The sequence below is a fragment of the Tyto alba genome, unplaced genomic scaffold (genome assembly GCF_018691265.1).
Source record: "Tyto alba isolate M040663 unplaced genomic scaffold, T.alba_DEE_v4.0 Super-Scaffold_5, whole genome shotgun sequence".
Taxonomy (NCBI): Eukaryota; Metazoa; Chordata; class Aves; order Strigiformes; family Tytonidae; genus Tyto; species Tyto alba.
In genome coordinates, this window is record NW_024881326.1 from 3,816,673 (window position 1) to 3,840,852 (window position 24,180).

General features: G+C 43.0%; 1 protein-coding gene across 2 annotated transcripts in view; it reads left to right on the forward strand.

The window, feature by feature from the left end:
• The first annotated feature begins 389 nt into the window (after nucleotides 1-389).
• Nucleotides 390-24,180, forward strand: part of CAPN6 (calpain 6) — a 67,870-nt gene continuing 44,079 nt past the window's right edge. Inside the window, exons 1-3 of one of the 2 annotated variants that reach the window (XM_032996149.2) lie at nucleotides 390-429; nucleotides 8,243-8,328; nucleotides 9,143-9,317. In XM_032996149.2, the coding sequence (XP_032852040.2) occupies nucleotides 9,153-9,317 (165 nt within the window). In that variant the 5' untranslated portion in view covers nucleotides 390-429; nucleotides 8,243-8,328; nucleotides 9,143-9,152. Of the gene's footprint in view, nucleotides 430-5,185; nucleotides 5,593-8,242; nucleotides 8,329-9,142; nucleotides 9,318-24,180 lie in introns of those variants that run through there. The other variant, XM_032996148.2, reaches the window with a different exon arrangement.

The following is a 24,180-nucleotide window of genomic DNA, read 5'->3' on the forward strand; positions in this document are numbered from 1 at the left end:
TACTGAGGCAGAGGCATTGACACTGGCTTTATGCAAGTGTGGAACTGCGTGCAGCCTAATAAGGAATATAATTTTTTTTTGCCATGGTGCACATTAATCTGCCCTGTTCTCCATACAAAAAAATGCCTGCAACTCTTGCCAAGCAGCCTCGTCTCGTCTCCTTCTTTAAGAGTTCATGCACAGTCACAGCCACAGTTGCAGCTAACAGTTTACTGGGAGTAAACGAGGCTCAGCATTTTGGGTCAGCTCGGAAGGTTTCCTGGTGTCCCTGTGACTCACCACTGGAAGGGTCATCCCAAAACACACCCCCCTGGTGATGTGATCTTGGTACAGTCCAAAGAGTTTCAGGTTAAGAAGCCGAGGGGATCTTTGTTTGCAGGAGTCAGTTTGGAATTTGATGTGCCTCAGAGCAGGGACAGACCTCAGCAGGTAAGTGCCAGAGGTAGTGTATAAACTGGTATTTACTTGATTTGCACCTTTATCACCATGAGGAAAACTCTCTGTATTACTAGTAATTAGCACTTCAGCCAGCACAGTGAGAAAATGCTTTTGTTTAGTGCAGTAATGTACATTTCTTTCAGAAAGTCACATCTTGACTGTATGCTCTGAGCCAAGCACTCATTGTGATTTATTGCAAAAGCACAGTTGTTCTCATTTCTTCTGGGATAACCAGTCTAATACCAGTCTTCTTTATACAGGCGTCATTAAGAGTTATACTGAATAAAGGGGCCAGACTGATAAAGTGTGATTTGATCTCAGTGCTTCATACTGTCTCTGATATTCCAAAAATACTGTAATTTCTCTCTGTGAATTGTTTCACTGTGAAATTCAAGTGGGTATTTTTGTTGTTGTTGTAGGACAGACTTTTATACCGTATTTAAAATAATAGATAAGTGAATACATAAAATAATGGAGTGGCCTGCTAGGGAGTTACCCATTAATTTTCAATCATGGTCTTTTTTTTAAACCAGCGTTTATGAAAAGGCAGAATGGAGAGATACTGGAATTCTGAAGAAAGATGTTTCCTGTGGTGTCAGCACAAAAGCTTGGCTTGAACAAATCAACTGACGTTGCTGTTAGTGTTTTCTTTAGGGCTTGTTATAGATTGCTTGACTTGGATTAATGTTAATTATAACAATTGGCATCTACCATATTAAATTACTTTTTAAAAAAATCAAAATCGGAATTGTAACTCTCTCTAGATGGCTGCAAATCTGCCTGGTCTTGAGGCTATAGGGTAATCTACTGAAGGTTGAGTTTTTTGAAGTATGCAGACATCATGCACTTTGGAAAATCCTCTCTGCCATATCCTTAAAAATGTGTCGCATGGCCACTTTGTGTCTTCGCTAAAAGGAAAGATGTTGTATTAGTTTAGTTAGCTAAAGGATCAAGCTGTACTGAGATTGGATCCCCTGCAATATACAGAGCCCGAAACAGGACTCCTTTCACTGGAGCAACAAAGTGGCAGCAAAAAAACAGCAAGTGTCTGTTGCTGTCCTGAAACAGAAATGACCACTCTGAGTACTTGCTTTTGAGTCCTGTTGAAAAGGTAGCAGGTGCTCACAGTGCTGGTGCACAAATGTTCAGAAAATCATGATAATCTTGCATGTCAGCTGCAGGCAAACGTGTGCGTGTTGATCCGTAGTGCCATATATTCATCCTTGTACTGTCACCCTGGCTGCTCTAGGAGTCGGGGACCCTCTGAGTCCAGATGTGTGGAGAGTTTTGAATTTTTGAATGCTGGCTGAGATCTAGCAAGGGACTTGAGCATCTGCAGTGGGGACTGAGACAAAAAGCTGGGGCCTTAAGGATAAGATATAGTCTGAAAAACTTGACTCAAGCTACTGCTTAATGCCTAAACTGTTAAGTGCCACACAGCCTATAGCTCATGTACTTTGTGTGCCATTAACTTAGTACATGTTCAGTACACCAGAGCTGCTCAGTGCACTGTGGATTTCCAGTTGTGGCTGCCAGACAAGTTGTGTGTCTTGGTGCAAGAGGCCTTCCAGCAGTTTCCTTGTTAGGTGTGGACAGGACCAAGAGCCACACAAAGCACAGTAGTAAAAAACCCCCACTTTTCTAGTTTGTTTGAAGGCAGTAGCTGCTGCCTGAGAGCACTCGCTGAGAAGTAATTCTCTGTTTGGTGTGGGCAGCCAAGCCTCTGGGCTCCCTTCAGGGACTGGCCTTGGCACCCAGCCGTGGCCCTTCCTGCTGCAGGGGTGCACGGCAGGGAAAGGTGAGCTGGGACTGTGGCTGAGCTCAGCCCCTGCGAGCCAGATCCTCACAGCATTCAGTTGAATTGAAGAAAAGGAGCCCTGGGTTTTTGTCTCTGCTCGCAATGATCTTGAAGCTTTTTAGCCGTTGAAGATTTCATCTGGAAACTGGTCACTTGGAGGGAAAAGTCTGCTCTGCTACTGACGCCATTCCTTTTGAAATTTTTTGCCCAGAGGGAGAGAGAAAATGGTTAAAAGCTATTTCACAGGCAACTACACTGGGATGAATTCTCACAGAAAAGGCAAGGAGGGGATAGAGGGAGTAAAGCCAGAGTTTACCCTCTCTGAGTGTGTTCTGCGAGGACTTTGACTGGTTTTGGCCATGAAACCAGTATTGTACCACTGAGTAATCCCATGCACACATGGCGTGTCGATTTTGCTCAGTTTTCAAGCTGAAAAGATCGCGCACACCCCTAACCACCAGCCCTACAAATTTAGCCTCCTCCTGCCGGAGCCAGATGGAGCCCTTCCTCCTTGGCCATGATCACCTGTAAGCGCACATTTTCTCAGCCACTGTTTGCTGGCCCTGTCCAGCCCCAGCCCCATCAGTCCATGCCCCCCAGCGCTGGAGCAGCAATGCTTCTTCCTGTGGGATGGGGGGGCTGCAGCACCGTTAGCCAGCATCTCGTACCCCAAAGGGCTGCTGAGCATTTGTAGGGCATGAGCCCTGACTCCAGCACTCCCACCCCGAGGGGTAGAAATGGGCTTGATTTTTGGCTCACCAGGAACCGACTAGAAGAGAGGTGGGAGAGAGAACAAACTGTGAAAATCAATGGCAGGGTTCCTGGCGGAGCTCCTGCTTGGCTCCGGGGGTTGTGGGAACAGCCCACTTGGTCCTGACATCCACCCTCCTGAGCTGTCTTGTTTGGACACAGACTTTGCAGCAAAAACTGTGTTCTGGCTCCCAGCTAAAGTTCTGTAAAAAGTCTCTCTGTCTCAGTGAGACCTGAAAGAAAAGCCTGGTTAAGCACCATGATGTTGCAGTACAAGTGGTGTGATTAATTTTATTGTAGTAAAGCTTTGGTTTGTGGCCAGATGATTCTACCAGTCCTTGATGCTGTCCATGAAAGCAAACAGGTTGTGGCCAGTCCTGTTCCTGGCATCCACTTAGTCTCCCCTGTATTTCTGCTCGGAAGTGATAGGATATTGGCAGATACTCTCAGGCGAAAACATGTGAGTTTTCCTCTCTCAATTTTAATGCTAAGTACGGCAAAACTGCACAGCAGAACCATGTTGGCACTTTCCTGTTTTCTATGAGAAGACAAATGCTTGTGTCTCCTTCCCGTAGCGAATTATTGAGCTGAGCTAGACAGAGAAACCTTTATATGCCTATTGAAGTACTGAGTTACAGAAGCCATAAAATAGTCAAATTAATCTTACTTTGTTGAAAAATCCAAAATCTGGATGAAAGAAGGCTAATGCTGTACAATCATGGTATCTGCAGAGCACAAGATAAAACATGGTATTTCATCCAAGCAGGAAGAGCACTGCAGTCTAAAACAACTGAGAAGCCCTGAGACCAGGGTCATTAAATACTGGACCGAGTGCTATTAAATTATCTTGTGCAGCAAATTTGATTCAAATTGAATATGCTCTTACTAATGCAATTGCATATCCACACAATACAGATTTAACACTGACTTTATACTTTTAGATTGGCTTATGCAGAAGAAGAGAGGATACTCAATCCAGCATAAAGTCTCCCAGTGCAGTTAGAGTGTTGAACTGTTTAAGGAATTTGAATGATTAAATTTCTCCGGTAGTGATGCTCTGTGTTGTGGGCAGCGATGCTTCTGATGCATCAGTACCAGTGGAACAGCTGAGATCATGAAACTGCAGCGTATGTGAGGTGGATGCTTTTCAACTGCTTTAAATTCCCCCATACTCTTAATGCAGATTTGCAAAGTCACTGCTTTGTAAGGACCTGTGATGATTCTGCACAGGAAGAGAAGGCAATAACCTTTTCCAGCTGGAGCCCTGGAAGTGCCTTTAATTAGTTTTACAGGAAAAACAGTTCAGAGTAATTTAAAGCTTTTTGCTGCAGGGCTGCTTTTTTGGAAGCACTCACTGGTTTGATTTCTCTGAAGCAAGCTATGAGTTTGGAGAAAGATGTTTGGGAAAATACTAAACTATGTTTGCAAACAGTTAAATATTTGAGTCCCTGCTTTGCTGTCACAGTCCAAACAGTGGCTTTGAGGTTTGGTGATAAGTCAGTATTGAAAGAACAGAGTTTAGAGTTGGGAGGTTTTTGTGTGTTGTCAGGACAGGCACACAACTACAATTACAAAAGAGAAACCCAAGAACCAGGTGTAGGTTCTTATTATTGGTAAGCCTACTGTTTGCATGAAACAAAAGCAAGCTTGGTACCTGCAAATGGATAATAATCTTACAACCTGGATGCTACCCCAGAGCACAGTATGTGCTGCATCCCTCCATGGTCTTCCCAGACAGGGGCTCCTGGAACAGCAGGAATGTGGTCCCAAGGCTGCGGTGTGCCTGAGCTTGAGCAGTTTCATTTCAGGATCCATTAGCTGGAAGAAGTAGCTTCATGTTCAAAGCTGTGTGGCTAGAAGTGCACTTTGCCCTTTCAGTCCTGGTCTTGTGCATGGAAATTCCTTTGCAATTAGAACAGAAAAGTGGGGTGCGTGACAAAGTCTGTGTGTTACAACGCACCAAACCTCTTCCTTGAAGAGGAGTTTCATCTCGAACAGAGGGTTCGCTGCAGCTGCTTGGCAGTGTCCGCCTTTGGGACTGAAAGAGCTGGTTTTTGTTCAGGCAAACCCAGCTCTGCCCTCCCTGTGCCCCTCCTGCAGGGATGGGAGTGGGAGGGATGTGTTCGCATCCAAGCTAGCTCTATGCTGCGGGCTGCAGTTGGCTTAACAGCTGCAGTAACTTCCCTCTCTGACTTTTTACCCTGTGTGTCACTTAATTACACAGAGTAACAAAAATGGGCTGAGAAGAGATGACTTCTGTTTGTTTTTGTATGCTTATTGCACGAATTTAATGGTAGCAAGGGTGTAATTTTTCCTCACACGCCTGTCTGGACCGTTACTCTTGTTTGTTGTGGATCTTCTATGTAGCAGCTGGGGAAGAGAAAGTTTAAGACAGGAAAGTGTGACTGTAAAGAAATACTGTTGGGTAGTGGAAATAATACTTGAAGCTCATCTTAATGCTTCTGTGAAGAACTGGATTTCAAGTGAATGTCCCTTTAATTTAAGGCTGCTAGTAATGCCAGGAGCTGGTATTTGCCACTGTGTTGAATGTGATTTAGCCGTACTCTTGCTGGCTCCAACAGGGGAAGCACCTCTGAGTATTAACTGTAAGTAAAAATGAAATGCTTCTGTTGTCAGGCTGAGGAGGGGACTCAGCGAGTAGAGCCTGATTGGAAAGGGGACCTGCACTGGCTTGTCTTCACTGTTCTGCTGAAATCCTTTTTCCAATCAAAATAGGAATCTGGCTGGAAAAAGAGAGGGTCAGAGGAAGGCTTCAAATCTTGGTGGTTGAAAGCTGAGGGATGTGGGACCTCCTGTACTCCTGCTGCTATCAAGAGGGATTGCCACTGTGCTGTAGAAACCTTGGGGTCAGCTGTGGAACTGTTGTGCCACCCAGAGAGGTGAAGTGTGGGGGGACTTGGCTCAGAGGCTGGAAAGATAAAAAGCAAAACAGTAATTGTATGTGGTCAGGGAAATAAAGCAAAAATGCAAGAATTGATGACCTGTAGAGCTGTTTGGGGTTTTTTCCCCCCTTCTTCTCTCTTCTGTCCCTCCCTTGGCGTGGTCCCTTTCTCTCTGCAGAGCAGTAGAGAGTCTCCAAACTGTGGTACGATATTTTTAGGACTGTGCTTCTTAACGCTCATTACGCTGTGCACAGCTTGTTCTGTGTCACATAGCAGTGCAGGGGGCCCTGGAAAGAGCAGCTGCCAAGTCGTGCTTGGTGTTTCCTCAACACAGCTGTACGTTACGAGTGTCAGCCGAACCAGAGGTAAATCTGTCGGGTGCAGAGCAGGGGAAGCTGTGCTAGTGTGTAATGTGAACTCAAGAAAGAAGGAGGGAGTGTGGTTCTTAGTTTGGGAGCTTCAGTATTCAACTGAGGGTCAAAAACTGGGAGCTGCTTCAAAAATAAACCTTGGAGCCAGGTACCTGCTGTCTGTCTCAGCCAGGTTAGACTGTGTCCTGGTCAGGAGAGGCTCAGCTGTGGTCCTCCATCCTCAGTACTCAAACCACTAGGCTATGGTATAAAAACTGCATTTGAGTTCTTGACTATGGACTTTCCAACAAGGAAAAGAAACTTCTGTTGTGTTTCAAAAGGGTGGGTTTGGGTTCCTGCGAAAGTGGGTTCCTACAAGTTTACCAGGTGGTGATGGGGCTTCAGTTCAGCTCCAGAGCTCAGTGTCTGCTGGGTGGAAGGAGAGCAGCCCTGGGAGCCCAGTCCCTTTGTACGACACGCACTTGGTCGTTTGCTCAGGCTGGCACAGGGAGCCTGGAGAGGGGCAGGTTAACAGCCTGGCAGGAGAAACCTCCCCCTTGTTAGCATTCCCCTTGGCGAATGCTGCCCCGTGCAGCCCAGGGTGAGGCAGGTAGCAGCTGGATTTCATGTGCTGTGCTTTATGGCTGCAAGACTGGCTGTTGTGTAATGGGGTGTTAATCCTGGAAGGACTCACGTTCCAGTCCAGCAGATAGAAGGGGAGAAAGGGTGGGGGAATGAGGTCATTAAAGACCTATCTCTGTGAATTAGGCAGCGACAGCTGAAAACCTTATCACCCAAGAGCTATTTTAAAAACAAGCATATCTTGCAAATAGGCTCAGTTTAGAATGTAAGTTAGCTCGTGGGGAATTTTTAATAAGCAAGAATGCCAGTTATCATGAAATAATCTATATCCCACCCAAATTAGCCAAACTATCTGTTTTTTTTTTTTTTTTGTCCCTGAGCTATCTTTGTATAATTGACAAGTTGTTCTGCACTTGAATTTGAAGAACTCATTTGTGGGGGGAAGCAAGTCTATTTGCCTTGTCTTGGAAGGCCATCTGCCAAGTGAGATGCCTTGTTACTTTTTTCTTGAGGGAGATAATTAACAAGAACATAGCCCTTAAGAAAAAGAAAAAATGCTAAAAATGATATAGTAGAAGTGAGCCATTTTGGTTTTGGATAGTTCATTCAAGTGTAGCTTTGTTTTATTGAAACTGGATAACACAGTCACAAAGGGACTCCATGGCCCAGTTCCGGAAGGGGAACCTTGACGTGGCTGAAGGCACAGGAATTTTTCCATCAATTCCAGCAGCGTCAGGATTTGACTCTCAGTCGTTACAATCCTGATGTGTGCAAAATTTATTGCTGGATTTTTTTCCCTGAGAAAGGATGGAGAATGAGTGGGCATTCAAAGATTTGGTTGGTTGAAATATCAAGAATAAACGGGTTCTTTGTCCTATTGATGTGCTGTGTAGGATTATGCTGGTAGAAATCAGCTGGTGCTTAAACTTGTGTAGATTACTCTGGGTGTGGCTAGGAGGTTTTGGAATGGGTGCAAGAATGGCAGCAAGGTAGAGGAGCACTCTTGAGTACTCTCATTCCTATGAGTGAAGGCATTAGAACAGCATTTCTCATCCTTGAAGGACCATCTAATTTATTTTGGGGCAAGGGGGAGAGTAGTGAGGGGATGGGGAGAGAAAGAAAGAGAGGGAGGAAGGATGTTAAAACCATCCCTAGACTGTTTTGGCCACAGTAGCTGTCACAAGAACAAAGACCATGATAAATTTGATATTTCCAAGTGTTCCTCATTAGTCTTCTGTATTTCTCCTGTTGTGCTCACTTGCATGCCTGGAAAGGCTCAAGGAGCACAAGCTGGGATCACTGCAACAGGTCACAGCAAGTAGGCTGCTAGGACAATGTGATGCCGTGTTCCATTGCATGCATATTATTTAAATCTTATGATCTGACATCAGAACAATCTGCATTTGTCTTTATTGCTGTAGATAACTCAAGGAAGGGGAGATACATCTCTAACCGGTGGTTGGAAGGAAGAGGAGAGGAACTGACACACAGGAGTGTTCCAAACAGAGTAAGTTCAGATGCTCTCTCTGCTCCCTCTCTTGAAATACAGGTAGCAGCTCTCATGTCCCCCAGACTTCACACTATCCTGAATTATTTCTGTAGTTGATTTCTGATTTGTAGATTGTTTTTAAGCAATTTATTTGAGCACTGTGACTGTAAATGTGCCATGTTAAATAGTCGTGATTCTGGGAACAAAGGCCTGAGAGCAAGTGGTTTGGGTTTTTTTGTTGTTGTTCTGAGTTTTGTTTTTCGTTTTTTAAATACTCATCTATTATCTGCAAATATTTTCTGCTTTTGGGAATTCAGTTCCCTGAAATATAGAGTTCAAAGACAATAATACCAGCCAAAGTATTGTCACTTAAATTAAGATGGAGAACTGTGGAAATCTGGTTTTGGTTTTATGGTCTTTCCATAAGAGTTGGAGTAGATAATTAGAGCTTTAGCAGCCAGAAGAATGTAGGATAGAAAGATGGTCCAGCCCTTCACACATGGTACAAACTGAGAGCCAAGCCCCACTCTGTTACCCTTCCAATCAATTAGACAAAGCAAAATGCTGGTTTTGTACCTGGTCTGGACTCTTCTGTTCAGCCAAAAATACCATCCTAATATATAAGATCATCTTGTTTTTTTATGGTTTTCTAGTCTACTACTTAGCATAATCTAATTGACAGTCTGTTGGGTTTTTTTTTTAAACAGAAATCAGTAATTAATCATGTTTAGAACAAGTTACATGCTCTGTTGTTAAAGACCAATGAGTGGTATCATCTGTAGACTTTAAAGACCCTTCATAATTTGCACAAGCCAATATTCATCTTATTTAGGAAGAAAGATATGTCTTCATCAGCTCAACTCTTCAGAGATCAGAAATACTATGAGCTGAAAAGGCAGTGTATCCAGCAGAGACAGCTCTTTGAAGACCCTGAGTTTCCAGCCTCAGATGAGTCCCTTTTCTATCAATCAGCACCACCAAGGAAAGTTGAATGGAAGCGCCCAAAGGTAATTTGTACTATTCTACTTACATTGTCTTCTCTGTGCTAAAACATGGTTATGTGAGTATATTCTATCTCCCTTTTTCCCTCATTTCCTGTCACTGTGTGATTCAGACAGCAGCCCCTCTGTGTGACACTGCTGTCCAAAATGAAAGTCATGTCTTACTGTAAAAAGACAAAAAAGAAGCGTTCTGTGCAGCATAATCAAGCTTTTTACTGTTGATGGCTCTCAAATAACAAGCAGTAGTGTGAGGTGACTCCAGCTGTAGTGATGTTTAAATCAGCCCTTTAGTTAATTAGGAATGCCAGTAATAGATCAGTCAATACAGGAATATATTCTGTGAATAAATGCTTCGTTTCCTGGGTCAGTCTGTATATGTACTTGTCTAGGTTGCTGTGTTGAGAAGCATTTCAGCAAGGTGTCGAGTTTCTTAATTGAAGTTTCTCTTTAATACCTGTTACTTCTGAGGGCCTGGTATTTATGCACAGTAATTGCAATACAAAATTTGAGCTTTAGCTATCCAATTTTTTTTTTTTTTTAAGTTAGCTATAACTCTTGCAAAAACATTATAGAAAATGAGATTTTATTAACTGAATACATAAGATCTTCTTTGCTGGAAATAATAATATAGGATTATTTTTCATTATTATAGCTCTCTGCATGTTTTCAGAGCAATTTGTGCCTTATTAAGATACATGGGGACAGGAAATCTCACAGTAGCAAGGGGCAGTTTTTCCAATCTCAGAGAACTGGCTAGTTCATTTATATGAATAAACCAATTATTTGTATTTTTTCTTGGAGGAATGAGTAGGAAAGAGAAGAGCCATAGTCTGCCCAGCAAGGTGTCTGTCTGAGGCAGCAAACAGCAAGGCACCATTGGTGGAGTGGTCTTGTTACACTAAAAAAAATGCTTGGGTGTTTCTAACTGCTACCAGTGGAATGAATTGAGCGGCCTCATTATCAGCACATACCCACTTCTGGTCAAAGCAAATGGATTAATTTCTGTTCCATGGGGAACTAACGTGTGCTTCCAGAATCAGTTGGTTTGCCCTCTACATAGTGCCAAAAATAAGAGGAAACCATGTGTGTATAGTTGGCTGCCAGGTTACCTTTTCTGTTAACTATACTGGAACCACAAAGCCCAGCTACATACGTGTCTTAAGAGCTTTGAATGACTTCGGCAATGTAGGGCAGGACGCTCACAAGCTACTTCCAGGGAATACTCACCTACACAGATGTGTAGTTGATGCAGAGGTGTCTAAGCAAACCTTTGTTCTGCAGAGAACTTGATACCCTCTTCCTCAGCTGTGTTTCAGAGAAGTTCTGGTGAAATCTTAACAGCAAGTTTTACCCAGAGGGAATGGAGAGTTTTCCTTTATTGATTGATATTGTCTCTGATCTCTGCATGGCTGTGCTCAAGTTACTGTGGATTTTGTTTTGACTTCTCTAAAACCTTCATTACACACTAGTGATTTCATATTCAAAATGAACAGCTATTTTGCTTACTCAACCAATAATGCTTATGTCTATCTGTCACTTTTATTAGCATTGTAACGGGAAAACAAATACATAATTTGCTTCTAATTGTGACTAATGTACTAGACATTTCAAATTGTTAATATTACTTATATTTGGGGTCTGCTATTGGTTTGCTCTGAGGTTTTATGCTTCACATATCTTGTATTTTTATAAAGCAGTTCACAGCCATAAGCAAATAATTCAGAAGAACACAAAGTCATTCCCAACTTTGACAACGTAGCTTTCCATCAGAGTGTGTAATCAGTTCTCATACTCTGACAAGTGTAATGAAGAGGACAGTAGAAGCCTCTAGCCAGATGCACACAGTGTTTTTACCTTTAGGCGTGATGAATTTGTCCTTTACTTCACTCATGTCTACTTTTGAGATTAGGGTTGATCTTCTGGAGGCACAAACTTGGGTGACTTTTCTTAGAAAACCTGATGCCAATGACAGTGTGATCTACTTTGTATGCAGCTGGTACTGTTTCTTGTCCTCTGTGACAGGAGGTAACAGTTGAGCTTGACCAATACTGCTTGCCAGGATGGCATTAGACTGTTGGGTTTTTTCTTCTTTTTTTTCTTCCCAATGGTATTCATTTCTCACAGAAGCTTCAATGCTGAAATTGTACTGAGCAGAGCAAGGGTTGCTTTCCTGCTTCTCATTTTAGTTTTCCAAGTAACATGAGACTGAAGAACAGGGAGAATTAATTTGGAAAAAAAATGTATGCATTCCAAAGTCTTTGGGTTTATTTTTATTTCTGTAATGCTTTCCTGTTTATTGAAGTCTTTCTTCCCCTCTTAGAAGGGGAAATACCATGCAACTAGTCACAGTGAGGTCAGAGAAAGCCTTTGTGCTGCTTAAGAGATGTGAAGCAAGAGCTAGACTTGAGACAAGGATGCCATTTTAGGCCTTTTTTTTTCGTGTGTGCTCGTTCAAGGTAGTGATCAGTGATATGAAGCCTAGTTGAAGGCCAGTAACTATCATTGTACCTCAGGGGTCAATACTGAGCCCAGTCCTGTTCAACATCTTCATTAACGATCTGGATGATGATGTAGCAGCATTGGACTAGATGACCTCCAGAGATACCTTTCAGCCTCAATCATTTTGTGATTCTGTGTGCTATTCTAAAGCTGTGCCTTCCTTGCTCGCCTTCCTTGCTCCAAGATAGAGCAGCTCTTGTGGTCCATGTTGGGCTACTTCTGCAGATTTGTGGAGAATAGCTAGAGCATCCCAGTCTTGTCTCTCTTGCATGGGAAAGGAAGTTGATACCTAGGAGGTGGTAGAAACTGCCTTTGTTCTCATGGTGAGCCTGTTAGAACACCTTGAGGGAGAGGACTCTGTGCAGCAGAACAGAGGTGAGGATCTACTTCCCAATGCTTGTTCATGGGTTGTCTATCTCTTCTCTGCCATATGGAACTATAGTGTATACTCTAAGTTAACTGGCTGAATTTTTAATTGTCCTTTTGGAGTGATGAGCTTTCCAGAGCGTTTTTTTTTTTGGAGAAGGAAATGGCCTTGCAACGTAAGCATAAGGCAAAGGCCAGAACCGGCATCTACTGAAACATATTCTGAGCAGGCCACTCAGTAATCTTGCCTCACCAACTCACCCAGAAACTATAGCTGTGTTTTCCTCAGCCACCCCCAGGTGTTTGTACAGCATCTTGAATGTAAAGACACTAAATGTTGATGCCCTGTTTCGGGTCTTCTCGCCATCTACAGAGGCAGTGGTTAGCCTGTCTAGGTGCTAGTACTTGTATACCAGTACAAGTAAGAAGCTTTTTGCTTTAGAAAGCCTGTGTAGCTGTCTGAGCAGCTGCGGAGTGCTGCCCAGCACACACAGAGCTGGGGGATGCCACTGCAGTTCCTGTTGATGCTGATGTCCAAACAAGTACATTTGGGATCTGTGAATCTAAAGCTTTTCTGAGGAAAGGTGAAAGATGGTATTTTAGTTTCAGCTCACAAATATGCTCGTGCTTTGTTCAGTTACCCTAAATGTCTGGCAGTGACCAGACAGAACAAATACTTGGGAAGAGTATCTGTATAGTCAAAAGGGTTTTGTTCTGCTCTAATGGAAAAAAGAGTATAAGTGAGAGAGATAGAAAAGAGGAGGAGGGGTAAGGGGCTTTCTTGCACTTTGTTTTTGTCCTTGGATCTGCACCTGCAATGTTAAATATGTTCTGTTTGCTCATTCCAGTCAGACTCACAGCGATAGGTCATTAACAATCTGACATTAATTACTTGTTTTGTACTTTTAAAGTCTCTTTGGGAAAGAGAACGAAGACAGGGTAATGTTACTTCTGTGGCACCCCAGTATTAAGAAACTGGTGAACACAAAAGGCACTGTGTAATTACTGTGCAGCCTCCCTAGGATTGTGTGAGTTTCCAAGGAAAAATGTTGTTACGAAAAGATCATCTCACAAATAAGCGTGCTGCGCGCTGCTTATGTGCAGTACTGGGTCTTGGTTTCTTTGGGTGCAGTGTGGGCTGCAGCGTGGGTTCTAACTGTGCACAGGAGATAAGGTGCGTGTTTGCTGATCGTGCTTTATTTCAGTGCTGGGTAGTAAATGAACTCAAAAGGTCTGACCCCACCTGGCATATCTGATAGAGCTGACTGAAACATGGAATTGGCAAGTTGCAGCACTCTGAAATTCCTTATTTTATTCTAAGTAGGAAAAAGAAAAGTCTGAATGTGTGATTTGCCTAAAAATTAGCTTGGACCATGTTTTGCTTTGTTTCTATATCACGTTCCTTTGTGACAGTCTCCACACCAGCGATGGGTTATAAAAAGTAAAAATAGTGTAAAAATGCCAAATTGTCTTTCGCTTCTGGGAAAAAAGAAATCTGGAAAAAACGGGCTTGATTTCATAGAAAAAATCATCTTTGTCAGAGTGACATTTTCTGACAGAATTGTTGACAGATGAGGCTGGTGTCAGACGGCTGGCTGTGGTTGCCCTGGCAGTCAGTGTCTTGCCCCCTGCCCTTGGTGGCCCGCTGTAGCCCCAGGGGAGGGGAGGCCTGTCCTGGCCAGCCCTTTGGTTACTCAGCCCAAGGCAGTTTATGGACACTTTGGGCAGGACTTGCCTTGCCCAAAGGTTAGGTGCTCGTCATGGATGTCTGATGTGGGGTTGTTACCACCAGCTCCCATTACAGGCAGTGGAGAGGAATTGATGCATTTAGGGTGTGATTCAACTGACATACCTGAGATGTTGGCTTCAGGATGAGATGAATCACACCCCACAAGTGCCTCATCTCTGCTGACTAGAAGTTCAGGTGTTGATGCCAACAACATCAATCCTTTGCTGGTGTTTCAGGATGCTGGGCTCTATTAGTATCTCAGTTCCTCTGTCCGCCTGTAAAATAATTACTGAGCTGAGCATGACCATTTCAAATGTGCAGCATCTTCCAGAGCCCTTCAGGGTGTAGGAAGCCTCCTTGCTGTAACGTGTCTTTATGAGGTACAGCTCATTCCCTCATTTGCCTCATACACCACATAGGGAGGTGCTCCTGCTGTTTCTGTGCTGTTCCAGGCTGCCACTGAGGGAGAGTGGCATCACCTTCCTATCGCAGCACCTGCACTTGACCCCCTTTCATCACATGAGACTCAAGGTATGTCCTTCCCTCTTCCATTTGCTCCACACCATCACAGAGGGACACTGTCTCTGCCCTGTTATAGGGGAAGTCATGCAGGAGCTGATCAGAGCTGTCTTCAGACAGAAGGGCTCAGTCTGTGAGCAAGGATTTATAAATGGATGATTTTACACAGCCATTTTCAAGAGGTGCTTTTAGAACCTATTGCAGAGCTGAGGGACTCTCCTTTTTAGAACTAGCCCCCCCACCATTTAGATCAAAAGCAATAATATAAGACACAAAACACCTGCAGTTTTCTGTAGGGTAAACCTGCTGGTTTGTTAGAAAAAGAGGAAGAAAGAATCCCCCCCATTGGTGGACATGTTTTCTGCCCATTGATATTAGCATCAAAGCCCATCCTGCTCTTTTCCTGTGATTTCCCTGGAGTTTCCCATCCCCTCTGCCAGGATGAAGTGGGGCTGGGGGCAGCTGCGTCCTGCCAAGAGGCAGGAGAAGCCTCTTGCCCCCCTGCTATTTCTGCTGGCCCTGGGATGTCCTCAGCCACTCGGCCACCTGTCCTGGTTAACCCCTTACTGAGGGCAAACACTGCTTCTGCGTGGTGCTCCTGGTCGGCATCGGCTTCCAGCAGCATACAGCTCTAATGAAAATACGTGGGAATGACAGTCACTCTGCTGAAAGGATATTTTGTCTGTTACTTTTAACTAAACCTAGGGATTGCCTCAGTTTTTTCACTGAGCACTGACCATGCAAAAAGTATTAAATCTCAAGGACATCTTTGTCAGCATTAAAGAAATAGCAGTATTCCCCCATCCAGGGCAGACATCCATGTGGGGAAAGAGTGGGTGAGCTTGCTTCAGAGATAAGTCATGTTCTTCAGTTATTCATAAAGAAAAATAATAGTCTGATCCTACAGAATGAGAGTCTTATCATGTGCTTTCCTGGTTTCCCTGCATGACCCTCTGTTTTATAAGCTCTGTTTTTCCTTTCATCTGCATCTTCTCTTTATGAAAGGGCTATGATTGTACCCTTATGTTCTGGAAGGACAGAGCTAGTTCTTTTTCAGTAAGACAGCACAGAAAAACACTGTGTGACAGTACTACTGAACTGCTTCCTAAGAAACCCCTCTTCTGTCCCAGGTCACAGGAGGGACTGCTGCTGTGTTTGATTAAATCCCCATTAATTCACGGGTGCCAAAGGCCAGATATGTGACTAAAAGTGGAGAACTGCATACTCATGGCCCACTGCCTGCCCTGTGTTCCTAGAAACACCGCATGCCATGGGCCCCATTTTCCACTCTTCTCACCATTTTTGCAATGCTTTCAGAGGTGGCTATCACCACGCAAGTGAAAAGGATTAGGAAAGAAGGCACTGTGTTCTGGAATGATACAGTGATGGGAATAAATGGAACAAGTGTCTCCTCAGTTCTCAAATTGGGGAGTGTTGGATAAGTAGGTTGGTGACTTATCCAGGGCAGTGTGAGCAACTGAGGTGCCAGAGAGCTCAGGGCCTCCAACTTCTGCACCTGCATGTGTTTCTTGAAGGTGGCACCAGCTTTTGTTTGCTTCGAACTGGTGGAAAACAATCAGGAGCTAAAACGTCTTCATATTTGCAGGTGCTGATTTGAACTTTGGAAACCTTACCCACCTCTATACCTGTCTGAAGATTTTTCCCTCCTTTGGAAGGCAGAGGAGGCTTGGGGCATGCCTGCCTTGGCACTGGGCACTTAATCTGGGTTATCTTTACATATTTTGCATTAATGTTCTTTATTCCACGTATCTTCTCAGTGACAGGATTTGTGGTCACAGTAAGCAGTCCTCCAGTATCCAAGTCCTCATAAATTTTGTGGAATGAGAGTCATGAAAGACTTGGCTGTCAGGTGTAAGCACACCTGGGTTAAATGGCTCTCAGAGATAATGCATGGCTTCATCATTTGATTCCTCTGTCTCTTCTGTAGCTGCATCGCTGCAGTCTAACCCTATTTTCCATTTTGCCTGTGAACAAGACCAGAGACATCTGTTTATGTTTTGAACTATGTGTCAAAATCCAGTAATGCATGCAGGAGAGGCACTGGAAGGGGAGGTATTCTGGCACGGTTTCCAGATTTGGGCAGTTGCCTGACAGTCCACTGCAATCCCAGTTTCGGGGCATGGAGTGGAGTGACAGCTCATTGCACCCTGGGATATCTGCCAGGACAGGGCCTGGGGATAATCCAGAGCTGGAAGAGAGTAGAGATTAAAGGGGAATAAACTGGCATGACAAAGTGATGTGAACTCTTAGCAGTACAGTGTAGTTACATTGCTGCCTTCTGTGAGGAATGGATTTGATTCTAACAGCCCCTGTGAATAGTGAAACTTCTCTGGTTTGTCAGATTCCCTCCCCATGTCCCCAGCTCCCTTCTGGAGTGTAGCTTTTGATTTAATGATCACTTTTTCAGATCTGAACATGCTTTTTTCTCCCTTCAGCCTGTTCTTTCCAGTTAAAAATACGGGGCAATGCCAGTGCTCTTGCTTAATCAGAATAGAGGTCCCTTGCCACCTCCTCTGCCTCACCCTACAAGCTTTGCAGGATCTGATTATTGTTCTTCTGTGAAAATATGACTTATTCTGCAAAGGCTGCTGACACATCCTGAAACAGCTGAAATTTTGGCTTTTGTTTCCCTGACTATGCCCAGAATTGTCCACGTTTCTCTGTTGGTGGTGGTTATTGACTTGTTGAAGTGCAGATGAACACAAATTGCAAAGCCCTGTGTGCTGTGACATTTGTGTTTCTACTTGAAATACTGGCACATGTGGAATGTGCCTGAATCTAATAAGTGAGGAAATGTGTTTCAGAGTGTGGCGTTGAGCCTCTGCTGAGCTTTTAGCGAGCTCACAAATCCTTTTATGTGCCTCAAACACATAGAGGCATTGAAGGGAATACAAAGGTGGTTTCAGGCTGTAGGTTGTGTGAGACATGCACCAGTGTCTTCAGCTTGTTAATTTGTTGTGCTTCTCTGGAACATGTTTGTAGGTAAAAGGGATTGTGAATAACTCAGCCTTGCACTAACATGAAATAAATCATAACTGGCTTCTTTTACCTTTTGCATCTGTCACATGCTAGATCATAACATCAGGGATGTTCTCCACAAAGTGAGTTTGAAGTACCAGCTGTAACCTTCGGTGGGTGACTTCCAGACATTGCACTCCACTACTGGTGCTGTATGGGGCTCCTAGAGGATTATAGCACTTCCTAGATTACACTATTTATCATTTTAACAGTCGCTTTTGTATGCAGTAATTAGCTGTGATTACAGATCAGTGCAGTAGCAGGGAGGCTATTTGCCATTGCTATGAATAGTTTTACTTGCTGTTAAAAAGCAGATTTAGCTTGTGATCTTGAGCTCCAGATTGTTCTCAGCTATGGAAAAGATTAAGTTAGTTGTTTCTTTGCTAAACATGTGTGCATACGTGAAGGAAAGGGTTGGAGTGCACCTTAATTATTACAGAAGAGTATAAGCCTTGCAGACTCGAAAGCGGTATGAAAGGTCATAGGCAAAGCAGGCTCTGACCTAAGCTTAACCACTTCTTAAAGAAATAGGAAAGAAACTAACAGCTAAACTCTGGGAAGCAGTCTGTCCTGGAAGATAATCAGAGAGGTTGATGGGAAGGTTTCCGTACACATTAATCATGTTTTATAGGTTAAAATTGTGGAGGCGGAGAGAAGACTGTGTAGTCCTCTAGGTATGATGCAACCTTCTGTTAGTATGGAGGGGGTGGGTGAAGGGACAACAACAGGTAGATGTTTTTAAATGGTGGTAAATGATCTTTTCTTTCCTCATTAGCTATGTACACGATGCGCTGTGTACCCAGTAACCTCCTGCAAATGAAGTCTAGCACTGCTGAACGTTTGATTTGATAAGGTGTTAGAGCATCCTCGGCACTAGATTATACTGAGCTTGGCTGCAGCCATCTGTCATTCTGCAGGTGTAGATCTGCAGAGGAAAAGTAGTTGCTTGCCAAGGGCTGGCTGCCACAGCCCCTGCACTGGAAGTAAGGATAGGCTGCTCCTGGGGAGGAAGGTGTTAAATCCATCCCAGCTGTGGGAGCTCAGATGTTGGCACAGCTCCCAAAGATGCATGTGGCAACAGAAAAGCATGCTCTTCATACCCGTTGCCCTAGCAACCTCACATTCAAATGGCAACGATTGGCAGTCAGATCCTGCAGAAGATGAAGCAGTTGCAATTAAGTTGAATTGTCTTCAGGTTGTTAGGTTTAATTTTGAGCTGGGGAGGAAGGGGTGGGGTGGTGGGTGAACATTAGTGATATTAACAATGAACTGCTACCTGTTTGAGATCCTGGTGTGGGCAGGACTCCATCATGCTGTGTTTCTTTGACGGTAAAATCAGCGACGGCACTTGGCTTCTGAACCTTGTATTTTTGTTGGGGAGACTAAAATCTGCCTCGAGCTTTGTTTGTTTAGTGAGGGTAGATTTAGTGGAGTTGACAATCTTCTGTACATCTCAGCTATCGCTGTTCTTGCATCCTAGTGATCCACAGACTGGAATAGTGGAGTTCATAAAGGCCCTGTGTAATTGGGCTACTACAAGGAGGTGTCCGAAAGTGGAGGGTGAAGTCTTTCACCAGGTCAAAACAAGTCTTAGCCTTACTGTATGGCTCTAATTTTGGAACAGCTGGATTCAGAATCTGCTTTCTTGTCTTATTTGGTGAAATCAGTTGATTTGGATCAGTTTTACCAGCAGTGGGAAATACAATGTTCAGGTGAGGTGGTTGCCTCATGGTTTTGCCCTGAAGTGCTGAGACAAAGGTACACGTGAATCCACTGAAATTCAAAACATTATAAAGCATTCAGCAGCAGCGCGGCATATCTTCAACATATTGAGACTAATGTTTTCTATGCTTTTGAAGCCCAGCAACACTTAATCTAAAGCAATAACAGTTAACCAATCATTGCTTAAAATGGTTCATGCAACTGTTTTTTTTTTTTCACTATTGGTTACAAGGTACTGATCTTGTCTCTAGTTGCACTTCAGAAATGGTTTTCAAGCCAACTGCATGTTCTTGACAAGTCTGGGCAGTAAAGCCCTCTATGCATGGAACGTAAGTGATGTGAATGACCAGGTAAATGTGGAGTGCTAAAAATGTGAGAGAAATAGTGTCAGGAAGTACTGTCTTAATTGTTTTTCTGCTCCTAGAAAAAACACAAATACTAAACCATCTGCCTGTATTTTGATTAGGATATTGAAATCTAAATGTTATAGAAATATTAAGGATGGGTGTGGATCAAGCATTTAGCATTTGGTCTACATAGTAATCATTTAATCTACTGATTTGTACCTGAAGAGAATTTCAGTTTATGGGTATGAGAGGAGTATTTGTGTGTTGAATTACAGGTACTTAGTGCACATGAGATAGACTTGGTGAAATGCTGTGAATGGTACGTTGATGTGCTTCTGTGTATGTTCTCCCTTATGTGAGCACATCACATTTATGTTGGTTGGCTTGGAAACTGAATACATGCAGTTGTAATGGTGGTTTCTGTTCTGAAATGGAATGAAAAGGGACCTGTTGAAATTTTTCAAGGAAATAAACATGGAATATACAGGCAGACAAGCAACTCTCCCCATTCCACCATAGCCCAGTGCTTTAAAATATTGCATGGGATCTTGTGGGCCAGATCTTCCTTTTGTTGCTTCTCATGTTTTTCACCAGTAAATTGAGACTTCATGGGAATTGTCTTGGTGCCTGGAATATTGGTTATAATGGAATATCTGGAATTTATGGCATAAGTAATGTGGACAACAGAAACTTTACTGCTGGAAATAATAGGAGAAAAACCTGCTCTGAATTGTGTTTCTCTCTTGTTCCCACAACAATAAAATTTTATCAAATTATGTTAACTTGATCTAACTTTAAAGATGAGGCTTATGAGGTATTAGGATGAGTTAATGACTGAAAAATAGGGTCTCTGAGCAATCAGACATTGGCAGCTTCAAATTTACTGCTGTGATTAGAGAGCACAGAGAAGATTAATGAGAAATAATGTGATCTTGATATAACTTTATTTCATTATTTAGTGTATTTTTTAATAAGCTTTTAAAATAAAATACCTAAAGGCTTGTATAATTATTTTGTAAAATAATATAGACTGTTTCTTGCACGAGTGAAGAAAAAAATGAATTATTACTTTATAGTTCACTTTCCTGTCCTCTTATGTTGTCAGTGATAACCTAAACACAGTGATAAACCTAAATAAAAGTGCTAATAACTTAAATAGATATCTTATGTACTGATCTACAGAGATCAGAAAAGTGGCTGGGATCCATTGGAACTGGAGTTCTTATTCTGGCAAACAGGAATGTAAGTTCTCATATAGAGGATCATAACAGAAGAACATTGTCATTATTACTTCTCCCCTAATATGATCCTGTAGTAATTTAAAAATTAGTAATAGTCATGGTTGTTCTAAGGAATTGCTCTTTTTGAGGAGCAAACACTTTTTGAAAAAAAGGAGGCAGGGAATGGGTTTTGTGGGGGAGGAATATTCAGTTGAAGCAATTTTTTTTTTTTTTTTTGGTTAATGTTGCAACTTTCCCCCAAATACACTAATAAAAATGAAATGTTTCTTGAATTTTTTTCTTGGAGGCAAGGAAACATTTTCTAGCTATAAAGGGAATTCCCTTGCAGATCTTCTAAGGTACTTGGAACAGCATGTTCTAGTTGTGTCCAGCCAAGTAATTCTCTGAAAACATCATGGGCTTTGTTTTGTTTCTTTCTTTCTCCCATAATTATTTTCTCCTAAGGTTTTGAGGTGGTTTTTTTTCACCAAATGTGTTCTGAAAATAAAATGACTTTTCCATTTGCAAGGAAACACAACTTCACATGTTCCTCCCCTCCCTGTCTTGATCACTGCTCTTCTGTCTTCCTCCTTGTATCACATTTCTTCACTGATATTATTTGCAGAAATAAAGGAAGCAAACTGTCCAGGCAGATCACCCAGGCAGTTGTTTGTGGTGTTGTAGCTGATGATCTAAACATTCTGAGGAAATTAATGCTGGGCTTTTCCAGCCCTTTTCTTATAGTCTCTGTGCTTCAGGACCTATTTTTAGGACTCAATCAGCACAATAAATAGATCTGGTGTGGTGAGGGTACCAGAGTGTGCATGCATGTGTGTTTCTAGCTCTTCTTATGGTGATTTGCTTTGAGTTTGAGGGAAAGGGTGCTTCCCTGAGGAGGGAGGAGATAAAAGACCACATGAGTGTCACCCTTTTCAGGCAGAAGAGTGCTCAGGTTGGGTGTTCACGACTTGCAACAAGATGCTGTTGCTTTTGTATCTGGGATGTGCTGTGTCCTGCTGCCTCAGAAATTGGGCAGATGGAGCTGGTGGCCAAAGTGAGTTAAGAGCAGAAGAAAGGACCAGAACCAGTGTGATACCTTTTAGCAGCACCCTGGCACGTGAAGATAGTGAGCTATATGCAGCTGTTTCATACAGTCCACTGCCCTTACTTGGCCGAGAAATGGCAAAGTTGGGTGCTTTTTTGAGAGTGTGCTCATTTGTTTCACAACTGCGAAGAAGTTTTTTTCCCAGCTGGCTAGAAAAGGAAGAAACAAAGAGGAGCATCTTTGTTACATTAGCCATGTAAAACAGGGTTGACAGCCTACAACATCTGAAAGCAGCCTGGGGAAACAGGGAGACTCCAAAGGAAGCACGGAAGAACATTCAATTTAGTCTCCTGTGTTTAAGATTAACATTATTATTCATCTGTTCTTGTTAGCTGATCTCTGTACAGAGTCAACTGCTGTAGAGAGAAGGGGAGGGCCTTTATTGCCAGAGTAGAAGAGACAGCTGCCACAAGATACCCCTCCTCAGGAACTTGAGAGCACATTGTGTTGATCACAGTAAAAGGGGAGTAGCCTGGATGGGAGACCATCCTGGGTCGAAGTGCCCAGCCAATGGCCACTGTGCTATTTCATGTTCAACATGACACTGATCCTTTCACAGTGGCTGTGACATGCTCTGCTGCAAGTCCTTCCTTATCTTCCAGCAGACACTCTAATTGGAGTTTACTGTCAGTGGTTTGGGTTGAAAAATGTGTGTTGACTTTGCAGATTTGGCCAGTTATTCTTCTAAAGTAACCTCTGCCACCAAAACATCAAGGTAATAATTAACAGGCTTGTCTCTAGAAGTTTGCTGTGCATTGGACCCTGCAAGAATCCTGTTAACAGCAAGTATTTTGTATTTGATTGCATTTTGCTAGAGAGAGAATTTTAAAGGTGAAGCAATATAAATGTAATATACAACTATAAATTTCACCAGTATAAATACCCAGCAACCTGAAATCTTGGTTCGCTTGCAATAGCATTTCCACCTGTGACACCACCAACCCAATTTCTAATATAAATATTAAGGCTGTATGAGGGGCTGTGGGTACCAGAGTCACTATGCACTAAGAAGTTTTGTGTCTGGCCCCAATGACTGCTAAAAACTACAAATGCTTCACACTCACAGGTCTCCATCCAGAGAGGCAGGCATGGATGCACGTACATGGACATCTGACAGGGACTTGGGAAGCAGAATCGTGCAGTGGAAAGAAGGATGAAGTTCAGTGCTTTGGACTTGCATTGTCACACTAGAGTATATCTGTGGCATTTTGAAGGCAGAGACCCAGAATCTGCGCTGTAAAATTTGAGTGGTGTTAGCTTTGTAAGGGGTATTTTAAAACATTTTTCTTGTTGAGGTGAATCAGTGTTTGCATGTGCTAAGATTAGTGATGGGAAAATAGTAATATTCCAGATGACAGTACAGCCATCTGCTTTTATAGAAGACGGATCCAAAAAACATGAAGAAGTTATTGGACAGAGCAATCACCAAATGCAAAGGGCTGTCACAGATGTGTTGGTAAGCGCTTTCCTTCCCAATTGTTTTGTTCCTGTAGTGAGGAAGCAAGCAGAGCTGTGTGCAGTGCCCTGAGGACTCCTCTCACATAGCCAAACAAACAAGTAGGGATCTCTTAACTCCCTTAATCCATTCTGGCAGTTATTGCTGGCAGTGGCCAGGATTCAAGTCTCAGAGGCATATGTACAGCTGTGTGACCCTCATCCATGTCCCATTTTCCTAGACCAGAATCTACAGTTCAAGTCAAGGCTGAGGTATACTGGGGAGTTCAGTGTACTGTGGCTCAGCCATGCTCTAAATAAGAAGCGCCGAAAACTTCATGATATTTCATTCAGATGGGCTCCGTTTCTGTATTTGAGAAGGTTCATCAGAAATAGGAAGTGGAACACTGCTTTGTAGGTTTTTGTGGTTTTCCTCACCTTTCTGCAGCAGACTGGTGATGCCTGATTCTGGCAGCATGCTTAGCCCTGAAGAGACCTTCATTGTGCTTCTGGGTGTTAAACGGTTTGAAAAATGAAAACATGGGAGGACCTGGTGCTCCAGAACTTGGGAGCGGAGGTCCTCACTTTTTTTTTTTAAGATGAGTGTTTAATTTAAGAAGTGCTATTGGGACTGAAACAGTTCCTGGTTTATTCTCCTAGGGATGTTATTTTAAAAAGCATTATTTTCTAAACGAGGAATTTATGAACTCAGTTAAATTCACTCTCTTTTCCATCAGTGATATAAAGTGGTGCACCTCAATATTAATCACATGTTTTCGGGGATGAAACCCTAGCCCCTTTCAAAGCCTGGAATTTTTGCTGTGGTCCGGGTTATCACTTTGCCTTTCCCCCAGTAGGTTGAGTATGGGAGGCACCATGAAAACATTGT